Consider the following 15,898-nt stretch of genomic DNA (forward strand, 5'->3'; position numbering starts at 1 on the left):
TCGGACAGCACATGAGTTATTTGGTAAATTCCTGAAGGCAGGAATGGGTGGAAGCTATTAAGCCACTCACAGAGGGCTGATTTACACCAGCTGAAGAACCGATTCATAAATTTTATCTAATTGCATTTGCTGGTCTCACAGAGAAATGAGGTCTGAACACAGGACTTGGAAACAAAGACTCCAAGTTCTAATCCCATCTGGCCCTGGGCAAGTCATTTAACTTGTTTACCTCGGTTCCCCACTATCAAGTGGGGTAACCACACACACTTTTTCACAAAAGAGGGTTGATTATTAATTATTGTTAATGTTATTGTTATTATTATTTATTAGTTGATAGTCAAAAATTCTTTGAAGATTACAGGTCTCAACCCATGGATGCATCATGTTAATATTAGCACAGCTCAGGAAATTGGCTGAGCGGAAAGGGCGGTAGAAGGTCCTGGGCCAGCTGGGAACCAAAATAGGCAGCAATGTAACTTAGAAGAGCTGCAGGACTGTTCTAAATTACTCGGGCTGCAGACAGCTGCTGTGCTAGCAGTGCTAGCTGTCAGAGTGCTGTGCATTCGGTAGGGCCTTTTTCTATCCCATCCTTTTCCCAACAGGGCTTTATTCCCCCAAGGATGTGATTCAGGTGTCTGGCGGAATCAGCTGCCCCTCCCAGCCTAAACAGCACAATGCTGTGTCAGAGAAGTATGCTATATAAATTCTAAATATTAATATTATCTGGCAGAGAGCTGTTGTAGGGCCCTGAATCAGCCAGGTGCTTGAGTACACAGACTTCTGTGAGACTACTCGTATGCTTAATGTAACGCACTTGCTTAAATACCTGGCTGAACCAGGGCCTAAGTGGCTAACTTGCAGTCCCATTTTTTATAGTGAAAAGATGATACTGTCCATGCAGCCACAACAAAGTTCTATTGCACTTTACTGGTTGTAAAGAAAGGGCTAATTTATCTGCTGGAGTAAGTGGGTGGAATGCCACTGAAGCCAGCAGAGAATTTATCCCAAATGTCAAACAGCACTACAATCTCCTTGCAATTAGGCATGTCTATAATTAACAATTAGTTTGTCAATCTATAAACTGCTCTTAGCTTTTCCAAGGGCAATAGCTAAAAACCCATGGTCATTAGCTACAATGAACAACTGAATTCTCTGGCAACTTGAGAAAGATTACTCAATCTTTCAACTTGAGAAAAATTACTCATCTATGATATTTAATCACTGCTATTGTGTGCTGAGGTTTTACTGATTAATTCTGCACGTGTAAAAGCATTCAAAATAGTTATGTCAGCTGACCAACTTCATCCCTGCTGTATCTCTGCTTTCTTCAGCGGAGTTACATGAAGGATGAGTTGGCCCACTCTTCGTAATATAAGGCCTGATCCAAAGCGAAGACAATGAAAAAACTCCCATTAACATAAAAAGGCATTGTATCAGGCCCTTTGTTATCTACAACTGTTCTGGCATAATGTACATCATCCTCACAGGGAAGAAAACAATTTCCTTTGGAATAAAAAAAAAAAGTGATACCATCCCATTTGTGTATTACAATTCAGAAGAATTAACAAGGCTGTGTTTTGTCTCTATGGATCATTTCATAGAATTGAGAGTGAAAACTCACAGCAGAACTGCAAGTTGTGTTTTATATACTGAATTTTTTTAAAATAAATATTTTTCATAAATGCATACTGCAAACTGTATTCATACCATTACAAATAAAAAAACACCCAAAGCTAAGGAATTTCAGTAAATAAAGGTAGTAAATAAGTAAGGTGGAATTTTCAAAAGTCCTTAGCATTGATTTAACTCTGCTCCCACTGAAAACATCAATAAAACTCCCACTGATTTCAAAGGGAGTGGAGCTGGACTAATATGTAGGGTTTTTTTAAGAAAAGCCCACCAACAAAATACAAAATTAACTTCAGTTTCCCACCAACCTTTCATCTTTAGTATAAAGGTATCAAACTATGCAGTCATTTCAAAACCACTGCTGGCTGTGAACGCAGAACTGTTACCGTTTAAGGACAAAGGGCCCATTCCATCAGTCTACTCAGGGTCAAATTGTTCTCATGCATTCAGATCAGTAAACTTGTGCATACCACATGAAATTCACCCCTCTGAGGGGGCATTCACACAGTATATCCACCTCTTCAGTTCCATTCAAACCTTCAAAAGAGGGCTTGAGTGGGACTAAAGTGAGGCAAGGGATTTATGCTGGCCTACAGGGTTGAATCTCACTCCTGTATCCGTCCTACTCAGAAGTCAGACACAATGCCTGTTGGTGTTAATAAGAATTTTGCCTGAGTAAATACTGCAGAATTAGGCCCCAAATCCTGCCTTTCTCCCAGTGAGCTCACCTGAGAGCCAAATTTGGCCCCCAAAGGTTTTCAATATGCCTTTTCCAAGCAATGTTCTGAAAATATCCCCTTTAGTACTTAAAACCTAAGCACTTTAAGCATTTTGGTCCTCTGACACATGAGCGTCTTCTTTTGATTTTCAATCTAATGTATAACCTACTTGCAATTTTTTTATTTTAGTTTTATGTCAAAATCATCAAGAGAATTTGACGGGAACAAAATGAGTTATAGATAGCAAAAAAAGCCTTCATTATTTATCACAAGGGATGCAAAACTTTTTAGCACATAATTAAATTTACTTTGGAAAATGAAGTAGATGAGTAGTAATTGGTGCCTGCCTCTAGGAACATTTTGAAAACATACTCTAAACTAGTCATTAATGCGGTAACAGTATTAGGAAAATCAATATCAAATGGCTGAACAGCACCCACTTTAACAGAACTCATTCAACACTGTCTGCAGATATTATGAATAAAGCAAAACAAGGAAGCCAACAGTCTTTGTTTTCATTTACTTGAGTGTTTAGCTTTTTTCAGCAGAATGTGTTAATGAACATTAAAAAGGTGCACATTAACATATTTGATAGATAATAAAATGCAATGAGGGGATTTAATCAAAGCAATGAAGGGGTCTAATTAATGCAATCAGCATTAGGTCGTGCAAATATTTTCATTGAATGCCATCTTGTGAAGCCAGTGACGTGCAGGATTTTTGCTACGTAATGCTGTGCCTCTCTCTCTCTTTGCTAAGACCTACAGAAAAATGTGTGTCTGAATGCAAAACCATGGCTATGTGCATAGAACTTTCTTCTCAGAATCCTTTAGATTTAGGAAATCTTACCAAGACTTTAAGGATACTGAAAATAAAGTCTGTTGATTGTTATAAATTATGTGGCATTCTGATTTTTCCCCTCCCTCTCAGTTTCAATGTTGTTTTGATTTTCTTGTCAAGGTCATTTTAAAAGACTATGTATAAATACTGTAAGTCAATTCTTTTCAACCTTTTTCATTTGTGAACCCCTAAAAAATTTCGAAAGGAGTTGTGGTCCTCTTTGGAAATTAAACCTGTGGTCCCTCACCATAGATGTCTTACACTGAAAACTGACCGAACAGAATTCAGCTATAAATGTTGCACGGGCTTGACATGGCATTTGATGCAGTGTGAGAAAGGGCGCTAAACTGTGGGTTTCTATGGTAACAACAACACTGAGGAATACACTAAGAAACTACAGCATCTACTCAGGACACTCCCTACACTAACACCAGAAGAAATCAACATACCCCTAGAGCCCCGACCAGGGTTATTCTATCTACTACCCAACATCCACAAACCCGGAAATCCTGGATGCCCCATCATCTCGGGCATTGGCACTCTCACTGAAGGACTGTCTGGATATATGGACTCTCTACTCAGACCCTATGCCACCAGCACTCCCAGCTATCTCCGTGACACCACTGATTTCCTGAGGAAATTACAGTGCATTGGTGACCTCCCAGAAAACACCATCCTAGCCACCATGGATGTAGAGGCTCTCTACACAAACATCCCACACACAGATGGAATACAAGCTGTCAGGAACATTATCCCTGATGATGCCACAGCACAACTGGCTGCTGAGCTCTGTGCCTTTATACTTACACACAACTATTTCAAATTTGATGACAATATATATCTCCAGATCAGTGGCACTGCTATGGGCACCAGCATGGCCCCACAATATGCCAATATCTTTATGGCCGACCTGGAACAATGCTTCCTCAGCTCTCGTCCACTCACGCCCCTTCTCTACCTACGCTACATTGATGACATCTTCATCATCTGGACCCATGGGAAGGAGACTCTGGAAAAATTCCACCACGATTTCAACAGCTTCCACCCCACCATCAACCTCAGCCTGGACCAATCTACACGGGAGGTCCACTTTCTTGACACCACGGTGCAAATAAGTGATGGTCACATTAACACCACCCTATATCGAAAACCTACCGACCGCTATGCCTACCTTCATGCCTCCAGCTTCCATCCCGGGCACATCACACGATCCATTGTCTACAGCCAAGCACTGAGGTACAACCGCATCTGCTCTAACCCCTCAGACAGAGACCAACACCTACAAAATCTCCACCAAGCATTCTCAAAACTACAATACCTGCACGAGGAAATAAGGAAACAGATCAACAGAGCCAGACGTGTACCCAGAAGCCTCCTACTGCAAGACAAACCCAAGAAAGAAACCAACAGGACTTCACTGGCCATCACATACAGCCCCCAGCTAAAACCCCTCCAACGCATCGTCAAGGATCTACAACCCATCCTGGACAATGATCTCACACTTTCACAGGCCTTGGGTGGCAGGCCAGTCCTTGCCCACAGACAACCTGCCAACCTGAAACATATTCTCACCAGTAACTGCACACCGCACCATAATAACTCTAGCTCAGGAACCAATCCATGCAACAAACCTCGATGCCAACTCTGCCCCCATATCTACACCAGCGACACCATCACAGGACCTAACCAGATCAGCCACACCATCACTGGTTCATTCACCTGCACATCCACCAATGTAATATATGCCATTATATGCCAGCAATGCCCCTCTGCTATGTACATCGGCCAAACTGGACAGTCTCTACGGAAAAGGATAAATGGACACAAATCAGATATTAGGAATGGCAATATACAAAAACCTGTAGGAGAGCACTTCAACCTCCCTGGCCACACTATAGCAGACCTTAAGGTGGCCATCCTGCAGCAAAAAAACTTCAGGACCAGACTTCAAAGAGAAACTGCTGAGCTTCAGTTCATCTGCAAATTTGACACCATCAGCTCAGGATAGAACAAAGACTGTGAATGGCTTGCCAATTACAGAACCAGTTTCTCCTCTCTTGGTTTTCATACCTCAACTGCTAGAACAGGGCCTCATCCTCCCTGATTGAACTGACCTCGTTATCTCTAGCTTGCTTGCTAGCATATATATACCTGCCCCTGGAAATTTCCATTACATGCATCTGAGGAAGTGGGTATTCACCCACGAAAGCTCATGCTCCAAAACGTCTGTTAGTCTATAAGGTGCCACAGGATTCTTTGCTGCTTTTACAGATCCAGACTAACACGGCTACCCCTCTGATACTTAACAACACTTCTGGGTTTTGACCTGTAGGTGGGGGTATTCACATACTTTTGATTGATCAGAAAAATGGAATGTCTTTTCTGGGATCTGAAACTTTATTTTCACTGTCACCTTATGCGGACCTCTTAGATACAGTTTGCGGATCCCCAGGCTCCGTGGACCACAGGTTGAAAACCACTGCTGTAAGTTATAACGTATACTGCCTCCACTCTGCTGTATTCCCTTATTGTTTATACTGGGGCCACTCTCTTTCCATATTATGTTAGAAAGTTACCTAGTTTGTTAAAAATGCAGTTGATTGATTCTTTAGTGAAAAGTTAGATAAAGGTTTTTCAAAAGCACCAAAGGATTTAGGAGAATAAGTCCCACTCATTTCTGTAGGACTTGAGCTCCTAAATCTCTTCAGTGCTTTTTAAAATTTAAAATGATGGCATAATTTAAATAAATATTTAAATCAGGTATCTATTAACTAGCTAAGATACACACATGTTCTTTCAGAATGCAAACATTTCAGGGTAACATTTATAACCATATTATTTAAAACCTGTGCCTGATTTGCCATGTCTTTTTATAGATAATGTGCTTGATGTTGATTATAGGGGTTTGATCCTGCCAAGTGCTGAGAAATCTCTACTGTCTTTGACTTCAGCAGGTCTATTAGGCACTCAGCAGCATAAGATGGAGCCATAAGGGGACTAAACAAAACAGTGTCAGAACTGCTGTGTGATTACTTCAGAATAGCTCACAGCTCTTCCTTTAAAGTGGTGCACAGGAATCTCACTGGATTTTGTTGTGGAGTGAGGTATATTCTCATTTCAATGAGGTTGTGACTACACCTGATTTTTAGGTAGGAGGGGGCAGGGGAAGGTTACATCTGAATCCAAATTGCAATATATAGCTAGTCCTTATCTATAGTAAACTGAACTAAATCCCTGGATCTAAATACTCCAGAATTTTCAACTATTCAAAATATGAATCCATTCTGTGGTGCCAACCCATTTCTAGTTTCTGTAGTGGGTTGAAAACTTAAAATACTATGGACAAGACTCCACCACCTTCAATCACCGTAGCTTGGCTCCATGTATAGCCCCATCAAAGTCTATAGGCCTGTTTGTAGCGTAAGAATCTGTGACTGGAAAGATGGTTGAATGCTACCTGTCAGGAGCTCTATGCTGTTTTTGAAAAAGTCCCTTCAGCATTAACAGGAATTATGAGCACTAGAAGGGAGCATGTGCACCAAAAGTTATTCTCTTTTTAAATTATAATAGAAATTATGAATCTCAGCACTTCAGGTTCACAAGGATTTGTGGGGAATCTTTTCTTTGAACCTAATTATATAGATTAACATCCACTCAGTTTTGCATTGAGTTGTCAGGTTCAAACAATAGCAAAGACTCAAAGCAAATCTGGGAGAAAATTGTCTCAGCCTACCTGATATAGGGTTGAGTTTTTCCTGGTTTCAATATCAAAACCATAAATAGTCCAAATTCACTTAAACCTAGTTAAGATTGCCCCTATAGGTTCACACATTTTGGTGAAATGGTCAAACAAAACCTGAAGTCAGAAGAGTTGTATCTGGTTCATTTCGGTTTCATTACTGAAATGTCACACAACTCTAATTTATAGCCCTGGAGATTACTAAAATATGTAAAGCTCTAATTGTAGCATTATCATGCAAATGTGAGACAGAGCCATCAGACATTTGTCTTAGAGTTAGGCTTGATTTCCATGTGTATATCCAGGGGTTACATTTATTTAAGTCATAACCATACTTTTTTTACCCCTTTGACTAAGTATTTATTATTTAGAGCACCGTTTATGACAAAAAAAGCAAACACCAGCAGTAGCTATTCCTAACCTTTAGCACTATGGTATGTAAAGTTTATTGTATTTTAATACTATAGGTACATTCTTAGTAGCTTAGGCACTCAGTAACTATCCCGTATATAATAGCACCATTCTATACCACATCCCACTCCTTCACAAGATGGCTTCAATGTTCAGTCCCACTCACCATTGTAGTTTCTGCTATTGAACCAAAGCTGTTGATAAATATGTTGCAGGTAACATTTACAGGAGGACCTGCAAGTTGAACAATAAATAGAAAAATTGACAGGTTCTGTTCATGACATATCAAGTATTGTTGTTCTCTTGCCAGTGGCATCATAACACTTACCATTGTGGTTTCTGTGACTGATCCAAAACTGTTGATAAAAATATTGCAAGTAACGTTTACTGGAGGACCTGTGGAATGCAATAAAAATGTTGCAATATACAGTGAAGCAAAAGCACAGATCCATCGACATCTGTACAGACTGGTACAGATGTGGATGAAACTAAGTAGAAAAGTGCGATTTCACAGTCAAAGTCATGTGCATGTCCATCAAAGAAACAATATCACCACAACTACTTTGATTAGACTGGTTTTGTCAGAAAATAGTTTTACTTTTTTCATGTAAGGATTTATGAAAAGTGTTCGATTGACAACATTAGACACAAAAGTTCTTTGTTGATCCACCAAACCAGAACAACACAGGCAGTGGCATTGTAATCGTCCCACATTGCCCCACATCTCAGCCCAGTGATGAAGAGACCATCTCTGGCTGTTCAGTCATCGTGCCTATTCCATTCAGTCCTTGGCCTTTCTGCTGAGACTTCCAACAAGGGCAACTATTAACGTAGACTCCTGTCCATTAAAAACAGGATTCAGAAAACCAACCCTTTTCACATCAGCCACCAAGATGGCTCTTAAGCATAACAATGTTTGGTCACTACCAATCTTGACTAGGCACAGCTTTTGGTAGACAGCAACACTATATTTCCTCTGTCCCCAACTCCAACCTTCCTCATTATTTAAGAATCACTGAAGTGTAAAAATATGAAGGAAGCCTAAACGATATTTAATTTTTAACTACTAGCCCTTTTGCTATGATGTAACAAAGAGGTGGTTTTAAATGAATTCCTAATCAATCAGATTGGACTAAGGCTAGATGATTGAATTCAGGCAGTGGCAAATTTCACATATGCATTTAATATTACAGACTTTGTTTTCTATTTTCCCATTACCAATTTTTTAATCTTAAAATTTTCTTGATATTTAAAAATTCTGTGTTTCACATTTGCATTTTTATGAAAGACATAGAATGTTTGTAAAAGTAAAAAGTAACATTCCTTTGAGGGTGTTTAAAAGTGCATTTCAGTGGAGTCCAGCAATCTTAGTTTTATTAACAAAAGGTTTTTGTGCAAATTTCTCTTTTGTCTTGGAACAAATACCAGCCTACAAGCTACTGCAAATGAAGTGCTTCATTGTTTTCTTTTTCTCATCAGAGGTGTAGTTTTTAACAGCATTTCCTTTTCTTCCCTTCTCCCAAGTTTCTGTCTAGTAAACCTAACATTTTGTTCATTTCATATCTTCACACTGAAGGCATTCATTCATTGGCCAACAATTTCTGTATATCTAAATATTGCCAATGCATCCTTTCTCCTTTTCTGCAAGTTCGCCTTCCTATCCTGAAATAATTCCAATATATCAGTGAGGCATGAATTTGTTGTTCCTTATTTGCATTTATTTATAAATCCATCATATGATTTAAAATTGGTACTTTACAGACAAAAAAGGCATTTGCCAAATAAACTTACACTCTATGGCCCCAGTCCTGCAACATTCATAAGGTGAGATAGGTGGCTGCACCTGCAGAGAGCCCCAGTGAAGTCACTCTGTTTGCACAGTGTAAATGGGGGCCTAGTTAAATAATGTACAGGGAAAGAATAGGAGATACATGTAATAAAAAAGCAAAATGACTCAGAAGTCCAGTTTGGCACACATCTTAATTCCTTTTTTTTTTTTCCTTTTGAAGATTTTTTTTTTTGTTGGTTTTGTTAGTAGTTCACAGAGGGTGTGGGGGATAATCCTTTGTTGGCCTTCAAGGGGAAGTGTGGCTTTAAGGAAAGCGTGTTCACAACACTTCTAATTTAAAAAAGTTTCATACACTTGCATCCCTTCTTCAAAATTATCTCATCTAATAGTGCATTTGGAATTTCAGTAGAAAAAACACTTCAACTGCACTTGAGGTTTCAGAGCCTGTTCCAAACCCATACGGGTCTGTTCCAAAACCCACAAGCTTTCACTTGATTTGACTACTCAAATCCCTACCTCTAAAAACCAAGCAAAACTGGATGTTAAATCAAGTCCTCTGTTTTGATATGCAGCTAATCCTTTCATTAAGTATTATTACATTATTTTTGGCTACTTTTTAGTCTTCTAGAATGGGATAAACCATGGCTGAGTGCGCAACCATACTCCAGGGTTTTGACATTCTGCTGACTGGATTACCTATACATTTTGGATCCATATAAGAGCTAGGTATTATTGTGATTATTTAAAATTAAAGAAAAAATCTTCATCCTGGTTTCTGAATGGCGTTAGCCCCAAAAAAGGATAGCTGAAGTAGGAACTGCTTGTCTGCCAGATAGCTAGGGTTTCATAGTATTTACGATCCCATCATCTCCCCAGCAGGCCTGAGCCTACTGCCAGCTAATCAGATTTCCTAGTGTGCAGCCTTCTAAAAGAGGCCTGGTGCTTTAAAGTGCAGCAAACCTCCAGTAACTAGAGGCTACTTAGTATCTCACAGAATATTTTCCTGAATCGAGCCCTCAGTATCCCAGAGATCATTCTTCAGAGTTGGCTGAGCCATGCTTTTTTGACAGTTCCCATATTTATGATATGTAGCTGTGGACTTTCCTCTCTATGAGTAGCATGTAAGCCTCTCCCTGCTAGCTGCTAGAGGGGGGTCTGTACACTCCATCACGCAGGAGTACTGCTGAATTGAATTAAGTGTGCATAGAATTGTCTGCTGAGGCTTTTCCAGTTGTTAACTCTGCTTTTGTCAGTGGCCTTTGATGCACATTCTCTGGTGCTGGTGTCTTATATTGAATGCCTCATTTACTAGATATGGTCATTTCTAGATTTATCTTTTCTCCTTGCCCTCGAGAGTTTTTTTCACCTTCATCCAAACTCTGTACTCTCTAGTGTTCAGTCTGCATGTGGTGACTTTTTTCTTCGCATGAATCAGATTCTCTTTAAGTACAATGTCAATGGTGTTGTCATTATAGGAGAGGTATAAAACAATTCCCAGGTGTTTGACAATTTTCCTTGGACATTTATTTGGGCAAAGGGGTATATAAGGAAAGAATAATTATTGAAAATCAAAGAATGCAATACAGGCACAGCACAGGAACTGGGGGGTCGGGGGAGTGGAAAGATGCGTAAGCACAATCAGAGATAGAGAAGGAAAAACACTTCTTTTCACATACGAACAAAATGAATGTGAAAATCCTAACAGGCAGAGTGAAGAATGACAAGCATATTCAGGGCCTACCCTTGAGGTCACAACTCATTGTAAACTCTCTCGTTAGGCCTAGAGTCTCCCTCGATCTATGTGCGTTCACAGGGAAGTAAGAACACCACCAATTGCTCAGTGTGGGATTCCCACATCTTGGGTCTGGGCATAGAGAAATAAGAGAGTGCTACTGCAGGTGGGCAGGGAATGAATGAATGAATAAGGAATAAGCAGAGCCTTGACTCCAGTCACCAATATGCCAGTAAGCACAGCCGAGCTGGTCTGGGGAACTATGCAGTTTGCAGGTGATACAGAACAGCACAGCTGAGCTGGCCTGGAGAACTCTGCAGTTTGCAGGTAATACAGAACAGCACAGCTGAGCTGGCCTGGAGAACTCTGCAGTTTGCAGATAATACAGAACAGCACAGCTGAGCTGGCCTGCGGAACTCTGCAGTTTGCAGGTGATACAGAACAGCACAGCCGAGCTGGCCTGAGGAACTCTGCAGTTTGCAGGTGATACAGAACAGCACAGCCGAGCTGGCCTGGGGAACTCTGCAGTTTGCAGGTGATACAGAACAGCACAGCCGAGCTGGCCTGGGGAATTCTGCAGTTTGCAGGTGATAGAAGACAGCAGCAAATTACTCCCTCCACCTCCCAAAGCAAGGGAGAAGTAAGGTGGTAACTGGGCTTCAGAAAGGTGCCAGTTTTGAAGTGCGGAGCCTTCCTGAAGTGATGCAATTTACACCCCATTTGGTCAGGGATTTACCTAAAGGCATAATCTAACCCTATACCAGACAAACTCACATTGAAATCAGTGAGTTTGCCTAAGGACCAGGTGAAAAACTGAGAGCCAGATTGTAGCTGGCCTTTATGGAGGTGCACAGGGGAAGAGTGGGGAAATCAACGAGCCTTCCTCCTATGCTGCATGGCCCATGTAAATTGCGGTGCCTATGCTCAGAAGAATGCAGGCTCTGCTTACTGTCTGCACTCCACAGGGGTCTAATGCTCCCCAGCAGGGGTGAGAAGAAAGTCTGGTCAAAGCACCACCTCTTCACCATGCCAGCCTGCAGGAGGAAGACTGTTGAAACGAGAAGAGGAACCAGGACAACATATATTGATTTTAGTTGCCACGAGCTTTGAACAAATACCACTTCTTCTTCCATCTAAACAGAGACACCTAGCTGGAGTGTTAAGTGTGAGCGAAGAGGGAGCAACACATCACTCACAAGAGGCAAGAAGTAGGGGGACCAAATGCACATGTGGTCCCCTGAATGTTTACTTGTAAGTGTGACATTGCTCACCAAAGACTAATGTACTTTGTTTACTCTGATGTCTTTTTCGAGTGCATCATGCTGTTTCCCTAAGTATGATAGTGCCTAATAAAAATAGAAATCCCTTTCCTTTAGGGCCTATTTAGAAACATTCTCCATAGTGCAATATATTGTAACCATTAATACCCTTAAATTTCTTTTGTTCTTCATTGATGACAATTTCAGCCATTAAGCACAAAAAAGGACAAAGATCTCAGGGACCTCTGAAATGCAGTAATTGCGACGTATTTTACGAGGATCTAATTTGCTGGAACAAACAAATAGAGCCAAAATTATTATTCTGCTTCATCAAGCTAAAGCCAATATCATCTTTAAGTGCCTTCCTCTTTACAATAGCTTAGTTAACTGAACACATTGTGTCTGGTATCATCTGACTATGACAACGCACAATTCTGGGCACCTGCTGTAGTACTGAGACTATGAAATTGCATTTTGTGGAACTGACATACGTGTATCAACAATAGAATAAACTTATTCTGCCAAGCCCAGGGGCGGGCAAACTACGGCCCGAAGGCCGAATCTGGCCTGCAAGCCGTTTTAAGCCAGCCTGCAAGCTGCACCACGCAGCTCAGTACCGCTTTGGCGCTCCGGCCAGGGTGCTGGGTTGGGGCCACACTACACGGCTCCAGGAAGCTGCAGCATGGCCCCGCTCCAGCTCCTACATGCTCCAATGGAAGCTGCAATGGGAGTGCCTGCAGATGGAGCAGTGCACAGAGCCACCTGGCCGCACCTCCACATAGGAGCCAGAACAAGGACATGATGCTGCTTCCAGGAGCTGCTTGAGGTAAGCGCCACTCTGAGCCTGCACCCCCTCAGCCTCTCTTCACACCCTAAACCCTTGCCCCAGCCCTGATCTCCCTCTCGCTCTCCAAACCCCTCGATCCCAGCCTGGAGCACCCTCCTGCACCCCAAACTTCTCATCTCCAGCCCCACCCCAAAGCCCACATCCCCTCCTGCACTCTAATCCCAATTTTGTGAGCATTCATGGCCCACCATACAATTTGTATTTCCCGATGTGGCCCTTGGGCCAAAAAGTTTGCCCAGCCCTGACCTAGCAGGGGCAAGATTAGAAAGGTAAAGGCACAAAATTAGCTCAAATTAGCTACCAGAATAAAGGGAAACAAGAAGACTTTTTATCAATACATTAGAAGCAAGAGGAAGACCAAGGACAGGGTAGGCCCATTGCTCAGTGAGGAGGGAGAAACAGTAACAGGAAACCTGGAAATGGCAGAGATGCTTAATGACGTCTTTGTTTCAGTCTTCACTGAGAAGTCTGAAGGAATGTCTAACATAGTGAATGCTTATGGGAAGAGAGTAGGTTTAGAAAATAAAATAAAAAAAAGAACAAGTTAAAAATCACTTAGAAAAGTTAGATGCCTGCAAGTCACCAGGGCCTGATGAAATGCATCCTAGAATACTCAAGGAGCTAATAGAGGAGGTATCTGAGCCTCTAGCTATTATCTCTGGAAAATCATGGGAGACAGGAGAGATTCCAGAAGACTGGAAAAGGGCAAATATAGTGCCCATCTATAAAAAAGGGAAATAAAAACAACCCAAGAAACTACAGAACAGTTAGTTTAACTTCTGTGCCAGGGAAGATAATGGAGCAAGTAATTAAAGAAATCATCTGCAAACACTTGGAAGGTGGTAAGGTGAAAGGGAATAGCCAGCATGGATTTGTAAAGAGCAAATCATGTCAAACCAATCTGGTAGCTTTCTTTGATAGGATAACGAGTCTTGTGGATAAGGGAGAAGCAGTGGATGTGCTATATCTAGACTTTAGTAAGGCATTTGACACAGTCTTGCATGATATTCTTATCAATAAACTAGGCAGATACAACTTAGATGGGGCTACTCTAAGGTGGGTACATAACTGGCTGGATAACCGTACTCAGAGAGTAGTTACTAATGGTTCCCAATCCTGCTGGAAAGGTATAACAAGTGGGGTTCCGCAGGGGTCTGTTTTGGGACTGGCTCTGTTCAATATCTTCATCAACAACTTAGATACTGGCATAGAAAGTACACTTATTAAGTTTTCAGATGATACCAAACTGGGAGGGATTGCAACTGCTTTGGAGGACAGGGTCATAATTATCTGGGCAAGTAGAAGAAATGGTCTGAGGTAAACAGGAAGAAGTTTAACAAAGACAAATGCAAAGTGCTCCACCTCCGCTTCCAGGAGCTCCCATTGGCCCAGAGCAGTGATCTGCAGCCAGTGGGAGCTGCGATCGGCTGGACCTGCGGACAGGGCAGGTAAACCCACTGGCTCGGCCCGCCAGGGACTTTCCTTACACAAGTGGCGACCCCTGTTTGAGAAACCCTGTCCTATGCCTACATGTCAGAAGTCAGAACACCTCCTGCTGCTCTCTTTGTGCCACTGCTGCTCCATGCTTCTCCGAACAAAGGGGTTTATATAAATTACTCATCTCTCCCTTTACTGGCACTGCCTGAATCTGTCACCTTTAGTCACGCTGACCAATGCCTTGCTCTGCAAGAAGTTCTGCTGAAATCAATAAGTGTAGTAGAATCAGGCCCTTCTGATTCTGAGTGTGTTTTATGTGGTGTGTATAAAATGTATCCTTATACTTGGTAAAAAAATCTGTTTTGAGGTGCGCTGGCAGCTTACTGCTTTATCAGTGTGGCCCTTTTTCCATCTCCTGTGATTTTTTAAAGTTTTTGCCAATTCTTTGTTTTTTAACTTCACAGCTCAGAGGTAGGGTTGATGTGTTCCTAGTAGGAGTGTTCATCATCTGAGAAATTATGTCCTGTGTTTATCCTACAGAACTGAGGGAAAACAGGGTTGGTAGCTCGAATGGAAGTCTGGCTTATTGTCAGAGCTGAATCCTGGTTCAGCAGTTGATTGTATGTGAATTGTACTTGTTAGGACCCAGGGATGGCAAACTGGTTCAGAAGCTGAATGGTTGGATCAGTGTGCTGTGGGAGTGTTTGGGGGAAGGATTTGGCAAATGGAAGATCAGGTTGCTAGATGGTTTGGGTTGCATGGTGTTGGTTTGAGTAGCTTGGTGTGATACTACTGTTGTTTTGTACTGAATGCATGCACTCTATCAGTGTGTGAGTCCAGTTCCCGCTAAACCCAGTGGGGGACTTTCCAGTGACTTCACCTGGAGCTGGATCACACCCACTGTGATCATTGCAGCCAATCAGATAAGCAGGGTAAATGTAAGATAAAATATTCATGACATCCTTGGCACTTTTGCCTTTCTTCCCCATGATAATCCATAATTTTTGACATACTGCACCACAATTTAGGTACGTCCTTATTTATCTGAGAGGCATTTCGATTTTACTTACATTTCAATTTGTAGATCGTGTGCCTATTATCCTTTGCCTATGCAGATCAACAATAAAAAATTACACACAGATACACAAAATCAATCAGTCAATCTATCAATCTAAATAAACATAATGGGCAATAGTAACAGAATTCTTTTCCTCACACAAAGGATTAACACGTGTCCTGCCTTTGATTGACCCCAGGAAAAAACCTGAGCAAATATACAGCCTTGCAACATATACCCTCAATGTCAATAGACTCAGACTGTCAGACCAAAGAGATGCAAATTCCAGAGTTAAAGGTTCTTCACCAAGAACATCCTGTCCTCTCACCAAAGACAGAGGCATGACAGATCAAGGTGGTTACAGAATGAGTCACAAAAAAGAAGCATTTCCTCTCCAGTAGCTACTACCAGAGCTATATGCATATTGACATACACTGAG

General features: G+C 41.5%; 1 protein-coding gene across 7 annotated transcripts in view; it reads right to left on the minus strand.

Annotated features, from left to right (window-relative positions):
* Positions 1 to 15,898, minus strand: part of GLRA2 (glycine receptor alpha 2) — a 166,529-nt gene that overhangs the window by 127,673 nt on the left and 22,958 nt on the right. For 2 of the 7 annotated variants that reach the window (XM_050964230.1, XM_050964210.1), the window contains exon 3: positions 7,667 to 7,734. In XM_050964230.1, coding sequence (XP_050820187.1) covers positions 7,667 to 7,734 — 68 coding nt within the window. Of the gene's footprint in view, positions 1 to 7,504; positions 7,573 to 7,666; positions 7,735 to 15,898 lie in introns of those variants that run through there. The other 5 variants (XM_050964238.1, XM_050964259.1, XM_050964243.1 and 2 more) reach the window with 5 other exon arrangements.

The sequence above is a fragment of the Gopherus flavomarginatus genome, chromosome 1 (genome assembly GCF_025201925.1).
Source record: "Gopherus flavomarginatus isolate rGopFla2 chromosome 1, rGopFla2.mat.asm, whole genome shotgun sequence".
Taxonomy (NCBI): Eukaryota; Metazoa; Chordata; order Testudines; family Testudinidae; genus Gopherus; species Gopherus flavomarginatus.